Source organism: Mauremys reevesii, linkage group 2, assembly GCF_016161935.1.
Source record: "Mauremys reevesii isolate NIE-2019 linkage group 2, ASM1616193v1, whole genome shotgun sequence".
NCBI lineage: Eukaryota > Metazoa > Chordata > Testudines > Geoemydidae > Mauremys > Mauremys reevesii.
Genome location: NC_052624.1, coordinates 270868030 through 270881504, shown reverse-complemented (window position 1 = coordinate 270881504; position 13475 = coordinate 270868030). Strand labels below are relative to the sequence as shown.

Genomic DNA, 13475 nt, shown 5'->3' with positions numbered 1-13475 from the left:
TGAACACGTTAGAGGAGATTAGATGCCTACCAATCGGATCCCCTTCCTAACATCTAACACAAACATACAAAAACTTTGCTAAAACATCAAGGTTGCTAAGGGAAAACGACACCCACGTTAAAACAAAACAGACTTAAGAATCTCTTGTTACTACCTTGATGACTGCAGTTCATTTGTTTGGGGGTAGGGACAGTGTTTACGAGGGGATAGGTGTGTATGTTGAAGGTTATATTCGTAGTTGTATGACTTTACTCAACATTTGGATCTCTATGCAACTGAGAAACGTGTCATTTTTAGCCACACTTATCCAACAAGATGTATGGGAGGTCCAAGTATAAGCTATCCGCTGGTTTCAAACTCAATAACTGGTCAGGAATTTTCCACTCTTGCTTTCTACCAGTCAAGAGGAGCTGTAATAGATACACAACTCCTTGTCTAATTTTGCTGTATCCCTCTCCATTACAGAGACTGTACAGCACTAGATACTGTTACCCTATCCACCTCTTCTCTCCCTCCTAATAATTAACTTTCCATTTGGGAAAGAAGAGCCCCATTCAATTTCAGTTATGCCCATTTTCTGACAATTTAATTTATTGTTTTTATATCTTATGTTGCAAACAACAATTGTGAAATTTACAACAATTTGTTTTTAAGCACTTGGTCCTTCAGTCTACTTTCATCAGTCCTTAGATTCATTCATGAATACATAGTTTAAAACATAGTATAATAATTTCCACAGCACCAGATAGGGATGAGAACAGAAATATTACTTCACTATAGGACTGAGGAAAAACTTACTACATTTCACAAGAATCCGCCACAGCACCACATCAAAATATCAACCAAGTGATTTACATGGTTGTTTTTTTTAGAAGGACATCTACAAATATCTTAAAGAAATCTGTTTTGTACAGTACAACGTTTTCTAATATTTTATATTGATTAAAATAAGGGAACAAGACTGAATTTTCAACAACTGGCTAAATCAGGTACATATTATAGAATACTAAAAATCTGAAGTAAAGATCATCATAAGCAAACTAGGGAAATGTGGTCTATATGAAATTACCATAAGGTGGGTGCACAACTGGTTAAAAAAGACAGTACTCAGAGGGTTATGAACAGTTCGCTGTCAAACTGGGAGGAAGTATCTAGTGGAGTCCTGCAGGGATCTGTCCATTTTCATTAATGACTTGGCTAATGGAGTGGAGAGCATGCTTATAAAATCTGTGGATGACACCAAAATGGGAGGAGTTGCAAGCACTTGGAGGACAGGATTAGAATTCAAAGTGACCTTGAAAATTGGAGAATTGTTCTGAAATCAACAAGGTGAAATTCAATAAAGGCAAGTGCAAAGTACTACTATTAGGAAAGAAAAACCCAATACACATCTAAAAATGGTGAATAACTGGCTAGGTAGTAGTACTGCTGAAAAGAATCTGGGGGTTGTAGTGGATCACAAATTGAATATGAGTCAACAACTGGATGCAACTGTGAAAAAGGCAAATATTATGGGGTGTATTAACCAAAGTGTCATATGTAAGATATGGGAAGTAATGGTTCTGCTCTATTCAGCACCTCAGCTGGAGGTGAGTACCCAAGTTTGGGCTCCACACTTCAGCAAAGATATTGGAATCTTATTCGATTACTTTCCTATATTAGAACAATTGCATAACTCTTAGAGTAACTTTAGCAAAATAATTTGAGATAGTTATTTGAAATACAGATAAATACAGAAAATATTCTCAATACATATTTGCCATACAGCTATTAAAATGTTTACAATTAATGAAAATACTGTTCATTCCAATAAAGATTTTCTCTTTTAATCATCTTTCACATACTTGTGTCCCTTTCTCCCATTTACTGTCAAGAAAGGCCAAATTAAAAGCTCAGTACCAAAGGCATCTCTTCTATACCAAGAGCTACAACAGCAAGCCTAAAAACAGTGTTTTTCACAACTGAAGCTATATAATCTGAATGTAAAATAGCAGAGGACTTGATCTGGACACTTATTTATGAGCTGTTTTGCTGACTCATTCTGGCAGCCAGACCATGTGACAAGCAGGCCACAATTGCTGCCCTTTGTGGGGAGGATATTCACCACACTGAATTTGCCAAACTAAACATAGTAGTACAATAGACTTGAAACATGTCCATTTTACCTTTTCCCCATTGCAGATTTCCCACAGTATCTTTCAATTGTGTTGTATTTACTACATTTTACCATCTGAGCAACAGGAACAAAGAAAAAGATTCTGGCATGCTTTTGTGCCCTGAACTGGTTTGCTTACGGCAAAAAATAGAATGGGGAAAACAATATTCATAAGCACATAAATATATGAAACTTGAAGTTAAGTCAGTGGAAAAAGCTGTATCAGTACATTATATTCCATGTAAAAGTTTTACAAAGTAGATTAACACTAGCTTAAACAGTACACGTTTTCCTAGTATTCAAATATATGTCCTCTGAAATCAAGATTTCATAGTCTACATGTTAAGTATGTACTAAGAGCATTCTCTTTTGTTTTTTAAATAAAAACATTCTACAAACCATACAGTGAGAAATGTTGCATAACATCAAAATAGTAAGTGATTTTTCCCCACCTACCCAAATGCATAAATGGACTTGGCTCCCATGCAGGATTGTAGTCATAGCTATTTTCCTGTTCAACTGTCGGAACTTGAATGTATTGCCTCATCCTGTATGCGAGGTTACTTTCCACTTATTCTGTTCTTTTTAGCTGTCCTTTTTCAACAGTTCTGCATCTTTTCAGCTCAGTTTAGCAGTATTCATGTAATGTACTAGAAGACTGTAAACATATCTAATTAGCTCTCCGTGTGACATCAACATAAAGCTACCAAACACAGGACAACCCACGTATCAAATTCTGTTAACACCACCCACTGTACACAGGATATAGTATGAATGAGTTGACATGACCAGACTCATTAAATTAAACTTTCATATAATGTATAGCCTTCCATTTGTATGAGAGATGACAGGAGAGAGAAAGAGTCTAGTTTTAGGAAAACCTGTGCTAATTCTGCAGCTGTATATCACTTTACAGTGGTAGTATCGAACTACCAATTTGGATTTCTTTTAGTATATTTAGCAAGTTTGTCATATTTTTAAATAAATTCCTGGCTAATAAGAAAGCCTTACAAAACAGACTTTTAAACAAGAATATTAAATTTTAAGGACAGGGATACCTATTTAAAAGTCAGCAGACTAATCACATTAGAGCTACCTGTATATAATACCTTATAGTTTATGCAAAGGCGGTATACGGAACAGCTTCTATATGAGGAACGATTAAGAAGATTGGGACTTTTCAGCTTGGAAAAGAGATGACTAAGGGGGGATGTGATAGAGGTCTATGAAATCATGACTGGTGTGGATAAAGTAAATAAGGAAGTGTTATTTACTCCTTCTCATAACACAAGAACTAGGGGTTCACCAAATGAAATTAATAGGCAGCAGATTTAAAACAAAGGCCTGGTCTACACTACGCGTTTAAACCGGTTTAAGGAGTGTAAAACCGATTTAACGCCACACCCATCCACACTAAGAGGCCCTTTATATCGATATAAAGGGCTCTTTAAACCGGTTTCTGTACTCCTCCCTAACGAGAGGAGTAGCGCTAGTATCGGTATTACCATATCGGATTAGGGTTAGTGTGGCCGCAAATTGACGGTATTGGCCTCTGGGCGGTATCCCACAGTGCACCACTGACCGCTCTGGACAGGAATCTGAACTCGGATGCAGTGGCCAGGTAGGCAGGAAAAGCCCCGCGAACTTTTGAATATTTCCTGTTTGCCCAGCGTGGAGCTCCAATCAGAACGGGTGGCGATGCAGTCCGAAACCAAAATAAAAAAAGAGCTCCAGCATGGACCATGCGGATGTGATCGCAGTAAGGGCAGGCAAATCTGTTCTATCAGCGCTACGTTACAGAAGACGAAATTCAAAATCATTTTAAAAAAATTTCCACACAGACGCCATTGCTGGAGCTCTTTTTTTATTTTGATTTCAGACTGCATTGCCACCCGTTGCTTTCCCAGAGGAAGGAGTGACTGATGACATTTACCCAGAACCACCCGCGACAATGATTTTTGCCCCATCAGGCACTGGGATCTCAACCCAGAAATTCCAAGGAGCGGGGGAGGCTGCGGGAACTATGGGATAGCTAAGGAATAGCTACCCACAGTGCAACGCTCCAGAAGTCGACGCTAGCCTCGGACCGTAGACGCACACCACCGATTTAATGTGTTTAGTGTGGCTGCGCGCACTCGATTTTATACAATGTTTTGCTAAACCAGTTTATGTAAAATCGGAATAATCCCGTAGTGTAGACGTACCCAAACAAAATGAAGTATTTCACAATACAATGCACAATCAACCTGTGGAACTGCTTGCCAGAGGATGTTGTGAAGGTCAAGACTATAACAGGGTTTAAACAAGAACTAGATGAATTCAGAGAGGATAGGTCTGTGACGGGTTCCCCCAGGGTATCACATGGAACTGGCGTGCCACTGAGCTCCCTGACCCACCAGCCTGGGTTCCCTCTCGCACTGTACTGCAGTGACAAGCTACAAAGCCCACCAAGCCTGCACTTTCATCAGCATACATACAGGTAGATACACACACAGCTGCAGTTACAAGCAGGCTCTCTGACCAGCCCCTGCATGGGAAAGCTATTCCCAGGTCCTCAGGTACGTACCCACTCTGGAGTATAAACCCAAAATTATACCATCTTGCGCTGCACAGGGAACTGCACAGCATAAGCTCATAAAATTTGCCCCCTCCCTTAACGTGGAGAGGAATATGCAACAGCCTTTTGCCCCTGAGGGGTGATTCCCAAACACTGGTTTAGATAAAGCAAAGATAAAGTGATTATAAGTGCTAGCAAACAGATCAAAGCAGACTACCTGGCAAATAAACAAAAAAAAAGCAAAGTAAACTTAATATACTAAATAGATTGGATATGAATAGCAGATTCTCACCCTAAGAGAAGATACAAGCAGGCTGCAAATTTTTAAGGGGCAAGCTGCACTTGCTTTACAGCTTGGAATCCCCAGGTGTATCATTCACAGGCTAGAAATCCCCTTAGCCGGCGTCTAGCACTTCCCCCAGTTCAGTCTTTGTTCCTCAGGTGTTTTCAGGCATCTTCTTGTGCGGGGAGTTAAGACCAATGATGTCACTCCCTGCTTTATATAGCTTTTGCATATGGCGGGAACCCTTTGTTCCAAAGCTTGGTTCCCAGACCGGTCTGTGGAAAAATAGTGACATCCCAAGATGTGGTCTCATCATGTTCTTGTAGAGTTATAGCAGCCATCACTCACAGGCAGTTTGGAGCATTCACAGGAAAGCTCAGCAGGTGGTAGATAAGCTTTTCCTAAGGCCTATTTTTTTTTCCTAATAGCCCATTGCCCCAAATAGGCCGTTCCCCACCCACTACCTAGACTGAAAGTATCTTGTCTATTGGACGTTACCCAGGCGTAACTACATTTGGAATACAGATACATAGTCAATATTCATAACTTCATATACAAAAATGATACATGCATACAAACAGGATAATTAAATTCAACAACTCATAACATTTCCAATGGCACCTCACATGACTTATCTTGCATAAAATACAATATAATTAGGTCATAATCATATAATAATAATATCACTGCGAAGAATATGGGATGCCGTGTCACAAGGTCCATCAATGACTATTGGCCAGGATGGGCAGGGATGGTGTCCCTAGCCTCTGTTTGCCAGAAGCTAGAAATGGGCGACAGGGGACAATCACTTGATGATTACCTGTTCTGTTCATTCCCTCTGAAGCACCTGGCATTGGCCACTGTCGGAAGACAGGATACTGGGCTAGATGGACCTTTGGTCTGACCCAGTATGGCCATTATTATGAGGGTATTACTAAATTTAAATCCATTATAAAGACTCTTCTCACAGATGCCTTGGTGCAGCGAAAACTGTTTGAGTAGAAATTCCACTTATGGTTAAATATTTAGAAGTTTTTTTTTTTTTTTAAATGCATTCTTATGTCCTTGCATTATTTTATCCTTTTGTCTCCCACATGATAGTCACTTGTTGCAGACTAAAAGAAACATCCACTGAAGTGCTTTTAGAAGCCCCTTCAAAACTATTATAAATCTAACCATGCAAGATTTGAATGGTATTCTAATTGACTACTCAGTTTTACAGAGTAAAAAATACTGAACTGCATGAGGATCGCAGCTTAGTTTGTCCAAAAAGCTGACCACATGACTAAATCCCATTATATTGCAAATCACAAGAGTAAAACCCCAATCCATTGAATTTTGTGTAATGAAAAGTTATATAACAACGTGAAATATTTAACTGCAATCCATGAACAGAAACATCTTAACAAATTTAACCTGGCTTTAACATAAAAGGCTTAATTAATGCACACTGCAAGTTTTAGGGTTTGCTTTTTAAATTAAGACAGCTACAAAGAAGTTCTGAACAGCCAAATAGCATTTTTCTCCCTTAGTTAAAAAATAGGTAAGTAAAAAAACAAAATGTGCCTCTATCACATGCCAGAGTTTTTTTCCTGGCCTCTGACCTATAAGAATCCCTGTCAAAATCTTACAGTTTTGACAGAGAAGATTTTTTCATTCGCAATCTGAACAAAGAGTGTGTCTCCACTTACTCACTATTATTCTGATATTACCTAGGCTCTTATGGCCCCTCCCAGTCAGCCTAAGTGCCTCCCAAGAATTAAAAATAGAAGCAACACTCTCCATCCTTCCTAGTCTTGAAAAAAACAACTTGATTAGTTTATAGGTTCTGTTTGCTTGTTCATGTTTGTGTGTGAATGGATGTGTTTTGTGTTCATGAAGAAACTGAGGGAAAAACTGAAGAAAAGAGGTTTGCAGTGATTTCTGAAAGTACCAGTACACCTCTACCTCAATATAATGCGACCCGATATAACACGAATGTGAATATAACACGGTAAAGGAGTGCTTGGGGGGGGAAGGGAGGGCTGTGCACTCCGGTGGAATAAAGCAAGTTCGATATAACTCGGTTTCACCTATAAAGCGGTAAGATTTTTTGGCTCCCTAGGACAGCGTTATATCGAGGTAGAGGTGTAGTTTGTTTCATGGTCATTCTTCTCTCTCCTGGGAGTGAGTTCCCTAGTCTATCTCCAGCTCCGGTAAAAGTTGAGTCTCTGGCACTAACTAGTTTTCCTCACTGGTCAAAATTTTCAGCATACAACTATAGCTCAGCAGTTGTGAGAAATTATGGACAAGAAGGGACTACTGATCTCTTAAGTAGCTAGGTTCATACAGAACTTTCAATATCCGTACAGAGAAGTTGAATTCAACTTCATATTCAATGGGATCCAGAGCAAACCACAAACATCTATTTAACTGAGATTACTGCCAAAGAAGAGATTCACTGCAATGATCTCACTCACTAACCAGTGGAAAAAATAGCACTCTGGCAAGCTTATTCTAGTTGCTTATAAGCATGTTTCCTCCACAAATTACATGTTTTAAACTTATTTTTGACTATAAGGACTGTATGGGACTGCTTTAATAATAAGAAATTCTAATCCTAACTAAATACCCCAATATTTAAATTAACTAACTGCTTCTAAAGCTTTCTGGTATCCAATAGCATCGGTGATTATAGATTTTTTTTTTTAATATTTCCTTTGTAAACCATGCATGAAGTTTTTAAAACTTCACACTTTCCCATTTATTTTTTTTTTATTTATTTATTTTTCAGGAATATGCTGAAAAGTAAACAATTGTAGTGGGAGGTTAGTGTTTCTTCTCAGCTTGCACTGGAACAGTTTGCTGCAACTCTTTTCAACTCAGGATAAAATTAGAAAAAATGGCAGAAGCCAACAACATTATGCTAAGATAATTAAAGGAGTTTAAACTTTCCATCCTTCCCTGCGGGGCTGCACTTTCATATGGTGGAAAGCTTGCAGACAAGGATGCAGGCCCAAACTTGGTCTTTGGACTCATCTCAGGACCTACAATATGTTACTGCAACTCATCTGTTGAACTTGATGGGAGACTCCACAAAACTTTCCATGAAGACATATGATTGTCACCACATTCTGAGTTGAACAGTAATTGTTTGCTACAAGTCAGAAGTTAAAATAAATCACTATAAATGAATGTAGACAGTTCTAAATAAGGTCTATTCAATGCTACTATCTTAAGCAGTCTTGAAATGCATACTGAATGGCTATTAGGAAAAAAGTCTTCAATCAGCCTCAGAGCTGAAACATAAAAACTCATGTATGGTGCATAATGACAACTGCAGCCATAGATGTGAAAACTTGTTATGGTTCATAAGCCCGTAAAGCTGCAAAATACTCAACGGTTGGAAATCTTTTTACTAACACAGTAATTTAGAAAAGTCATTCAATGTTATCCTCCTGGTAATAAAATCAGAGCTTTACTTCAGACGACTCACTCACCTGAGAATCTTTTGTTATGTGAAAAATGCTAGGTTTTTGCTCAGGACCATGAAATAAAAGATTTTTAACTTATAGGCACGGTTACATGACAAATGAAAGCTTCCCACTTTATTTTTTTAAGCTTCAGCAGTCAAAGTCCGAATTCTCTACTCTAATCCAAACAACTATAATATCATCCTTTTGACAAAGTTGGCAATTTCGTCAAAATACCAGTGAATATGGGGAGGTGCAAGCAGACATGAACTTCACCATAATGTCACACAAGGCATCCCAGCAAATTTTATTTTCATTTTTCTCAGAACTTTGTCCTACAAATATTTTTATAAGTGTCTCAGTTTAGAAACCTCTGTGCCAAATTCTTTGCAAATTTTATTATGCTACAGAAAATCTCTTAACATATCATGCAGGGGTTGAGAAGGAAGATTAGGCAGATTGTGAGACTGTAATTCGGTAAGGATCATAAAAGACAGAAGTATTTTAACAGATATCAAATGCATAAATTACTGATCTTGAAAATCTCAAGACGCAGATGCACTGTTTACAGAAATCCTGAAAAAGAAAATAACCCTTCTTTTTTCTGTGATCCAGAATTAACAGGACATACTCGTTTATTCTCTTTCAGGCATCTAGGAAGCAATACCTCACTGACTGTGTACTTTTACTGTCCATCCATAGCTGAAAGTGAACTGGCTGGTTTCTTGTGTAGTTCACCAAGAAGAAAGGTTCAAGCTAAGACTACAGACCTGTCGCTTACTCTTATCTTAAGCAGGTGTCTCTATCAGCATTGTCAGAACAAAGAAAAAATTAAATGTGTTCTGTAGCCTAGTTACTCCCAATACAGTCTGGATGGCACTAAAGAGCAGAAGATGGAGTGAGTCTGTGCTCATCATCTTCACTTCACCATTGCTAGAGGATTTGATATAGACAAAGGAAAAGTGACAGCTACTAAACTGCCACTACAGCTTCCTACAGCACCTTCATTTTCCTAGGACAGCCTTTCCAAGTTGTGGCCCAACTCCGGCTAGCCCAATCCAGCCATCCATATCTTGAGAGACCGGATATGCTAACAGCTTAGCATGGTATGGCTGCAGGCTGCTCCAAAGGCAATAGGTTAGTCTGGATCCCAGACTTCCAGTTGCAATAAGTTGTTTGTTTTGTTTTTGTTATTTTTTTAAAGAAATAAACTAAAAATTTCAGCAGCAGATCTCAACTTCATAGAATCATAGAATTCTCATCTCTCTCACACATGGCATATTAAGAATATGCTGTGACATCTTTCAAATCTACTGAACAATTCAAATGAATCCCCAGTGCAGGTTTCATCTTCTCAATGGTCTCTTAAGAGTTTCAATCCATTATATAGAAATATTCAATTACCTCCAGTTCTTTCCTTCTCCAATTACATTCCTTTACTCAGTTCTGCTGGCTGCTCTACTTTCCTGCCATCAACCCTTCCTCTCAATCCCCAGTGTTGCTCTTGATTCCCTCATATACATTTTTATCTTGGTTTACTTATTTCTTTCAACTCACTGATTGTATTTCCTTCTGACAGCATTTCTCCTTTCCTACTACCGAGTCAGCATCTTGAAATCTCACGCCTTTCTAAAAACCATGTCATAAGAGTCTCTAGACCACAAATCAGCAGGTCTGTACAGAGTTGCCCAAGTGTCATGCACTTTGCTTCTTAGATTTTAATACCACTAATACAACAAATGTGAAAATAGATCATGCAAACTAGGGCATATTAACCTATCTTCAGTGTAATACTTTTGTCAAGGTTGATCAAGTCACAATATAATGCAGAATCAATCATCCATCTTAGAGAAAGAAAGAAAATATGCATGCTATAAAACACTTCAAGGAAACAAGAAGTGGGACAGCTAAGCACTGAGAGCAGGGCGGAGATTAAAGAATCTACGCATGGTCCAACATGTAAGCAAATACTTTGATTCAGTTTTTAATAAATATAACTAGGAACTTAGGGGTAATGGCAGGGTGGTTAACAGATGAGGATATGGAAGTAAAAATTACCACAATCGATGTTTGTACAAAATTATTAAAATAAATTCTTAATCACAAGGTAAGGAATGGTGTCCCTAGCCTCTGTTTGTCAGAGGATGGAGATGGATGGCAGGAGAGAGATCACTTGATCATTGCCTGTTAGGTTCACTTCTTCTGGGGCACCTGGCATTGGCCACTGTCGGTAGACAGATACTGGACTAGATGGACCTTTGGTCTGACCCGGTACTGTCATTCTTATGTTCTTAAGCACAAATTTCTAAATAGAATTTTGTTTGTAGTGTTGTAGTCATGTTGGTCACAGGGTCCGAGACAGACAAGATGGAAGATGTAATTTTTTTTGGACTAACTTCTGATAGTGAAAATCAAGTTTTGCATAGCTTCAAAGCTTGTCTTTCTCCAAAGAAGTTGGTCCATTAAAAGATTAACTCACCCACCTTGTCTCTCGAATAGAATTTTTAATTTTTCAAGGATAAAGTAATTTTTCAATTAAAAAGGAATAGAATTAGATTTTGAAATTAAACACACACATTGGCATCACCATGAAGATACGAGTTATATAGATACTTAGGGTATGAATCCATGTTCATGTTTTTTATAGTTTTCTTTATTTAAGAAGATTGATATTTTAAAGTTCAAAGTTGAAAGAGCCAGGAAACAAAGGTCCTGCTGAGGTGAAGATCGGAGACTAATTTATCTTGAAAGGTTCTTAGAATGAATATCTTGGATCTGACATTTCCAGCCTGACATATGGTCAAAACTTAGTTTTTACCATGGTAACAGAGCAGTATTGACTAAAAGATTTGAATTCCTTGTTAGTTTTTAATGGTCAGGTTTGTTTAGGTGACATTCTTTTGTGTACATTCTCCTATGAAGTCAGCAGCTTAAGCTACCACCATTATAATTGTGTTTTCTTTCATCATTTCACAAATCCATTTCTACAGACTCTTATTTTGGTTTGCAAACAGTGAGAATAAACAGTCAAATGGCAGCTGCCACTTGCATTTCACTGTCCCTCGTAATTTAAGGCTCAACTCTGTAAAAATGTACATGAGTTTAACTTTAGTCACATGAGTAGGTTCACCAACTTCAAGAGGACTATGCATGTAAGTTATGTATGTTCAAGTGTTTTTAGAATCAGACCCTCTTTTTGTACAGGCCTCAAGTTGTGTGTTTATGAAAGACTGAGGAGAAAAACAGTACTTCTTGGAAGAACACAAAGGGTGTGGGAAGCTGGTAGGTGCTCACTGGGAAGAGTTGAGGGGAAGCGGCGAAGGGAAGACCACGAAGGAGTGCTATTTAGTTAGATTTAACATTTGTTTTTAAGCAGGTATGCACCAGTGTTCCTTCTATGTTTTCCCATGGATGTGCAGAATGAATTTTGTTATGTGCACCAATAAGGAGGTGATGTGTGACAAATCACCTCCATATTGGTGCATATAACAAAATTCATGTGGAGGGGGAGGGGCTGAGGGGTTTGGAGTGTGGGGGGGTCTCAGGGCTGGGGCTGAGGATTGGGATGCTGGGGGAGGAGGGGAATGGAGGGCTCCAGGGTGGAGCAGGGATGAGGGTTTTAGGGCTGGGATAGAGGGCTGGGGTGCAGGCTCTGGCTAGGAGTGAGGGATGAGGGGTTTGGGATGCAGGCTGCTCGGGTGCTACAGTGGGGAAAGAGAGAGAGAGGGAGGACTCCCATCAGCACTCTCCCCACACAGCAGCACCTGGGCTGGGGGTGGGGAGGGAGAGGCACCTCTCCCCCTCTGCGGCAGGTCCATGCTGGGGCTGGGTTGGGGCCGGGGCACCCCTATTCCCCATGCTGGGGGAGAGGCGCTGCTCCACGCTGCAACCCTGAGCGGGGCTTAATAGGCAGCTGCACAGCCACTCATCTTAGAGGGAACTTAGGTGTGCACACCTAGAGACATTTGGGTACATTTTCCAAATTAAGAAATAAATCAAATATACTGAACATATAGGTATATATTAGGGCTGTCAAGTGATTAAAAATATTAATCGTGATTAATCATGCTGTTAAACAATACAATAGCATTTATTTATATAATTTTGCATGTTTTCTACATTTTTCAAAGATATTGATTTAAATGACAACACAGACTACAAAGTCTACAGTGGTCACTTTATTTATAATCAAAAATAATATATTTGCTCCGTAAAAAAAAAGAAATAATATTTTTCAATCCACCTCATACAAGTACTGTAGTACAATCTCTTTATCATGAAAGTGTAACTTACAGATATAGATTTTTTTGGTTACATAACTGCACTCAAAAATAAAACAATGTAAAACTTTAGCGCTACAAGTCCACTCAGTCCTACTTCAGCCAATCACTCAGACAAACAAGTCTGATTACAATTCGCAGGAGATAATGCTGCCCGCTTCTTGTTTACAATGTTACCTGAAAGTGAGAATAGTTGTTCACATGGCACTGTAGTAGCTGGCGTTGCAAGATATTTACGTGCCAGATTCATATGTCCCTTTATGCTTCAACCACCATTCCAGAGGACGTGTGTCCATGCTGATGATGGGTTCTGCTCGATAACAATCAAAAGCACAGTGGACCAATACATGTTCATTTTCATCATCTGAGTCAGATGCTACAAGCATATGGTTGATTTTCTTTTTTGGTGTTTCGGGTTCTGTAGTTTCCAAATCAGAGGGTTGCTCTTTTAAGAGTTCTGAAAGCATGCTCCATACCTCGTTCCTCTCAGATTTTGGATGGCACTTCAGATTCTTAAACCTTGGGTCTAGTGCTGTAGCTATTTTTTCTTTGTGTTTTGTCAAATCTGCTGTGAAAGTGTTCTTAAAATAAACAGGTGCTGGGTCATCATCTGAGCCTGCTATAACATAAAATATATGGCAGAATGCAGGTAAAACAGGAGACATACAATTCTCCCCCAAGGACTTCAGTCACAAATTTAATTAATGCATTATTTTTTTAAATGAGCATCATCAGCACAGAAGCATGT

At 38.8% G+C, this 13475-nt stretch overlaps 1 protein-coding gene across 5 annotated transcripts in view; it reads right to left on the bottom strand.

Annotated features, from left to right (window-relative positions):
- Positions 1-13475, bottom strand: part of EFR3A (EFR3 homolog A) — a 148388-nt gene that overhangs the window by 99525 nt on the left and 35388 nt on the right. For 4 of the 5 annotated variants that reach the window (XR_005594154.1, XM_039524981.1, XM_039524982.1 and 1 more), the window contains exon 4: positions 2612-2813. The exons of the other annotated variant lie outside the window; for it this stretch is intronic. Coding sequence is in view for 3 of the 4 variants with exons in the window: in XM_039524981.1 (XP_039380915.1) it covers positions 2612-2702 (91 nt within the window). In the remaining variant the exon portion in view is untranslated. The remainder of the gene's footprint in view (positions 1-2611; positions 2814-13475) is intronic. 5 annotated transcript variants of the gene reach the window in all.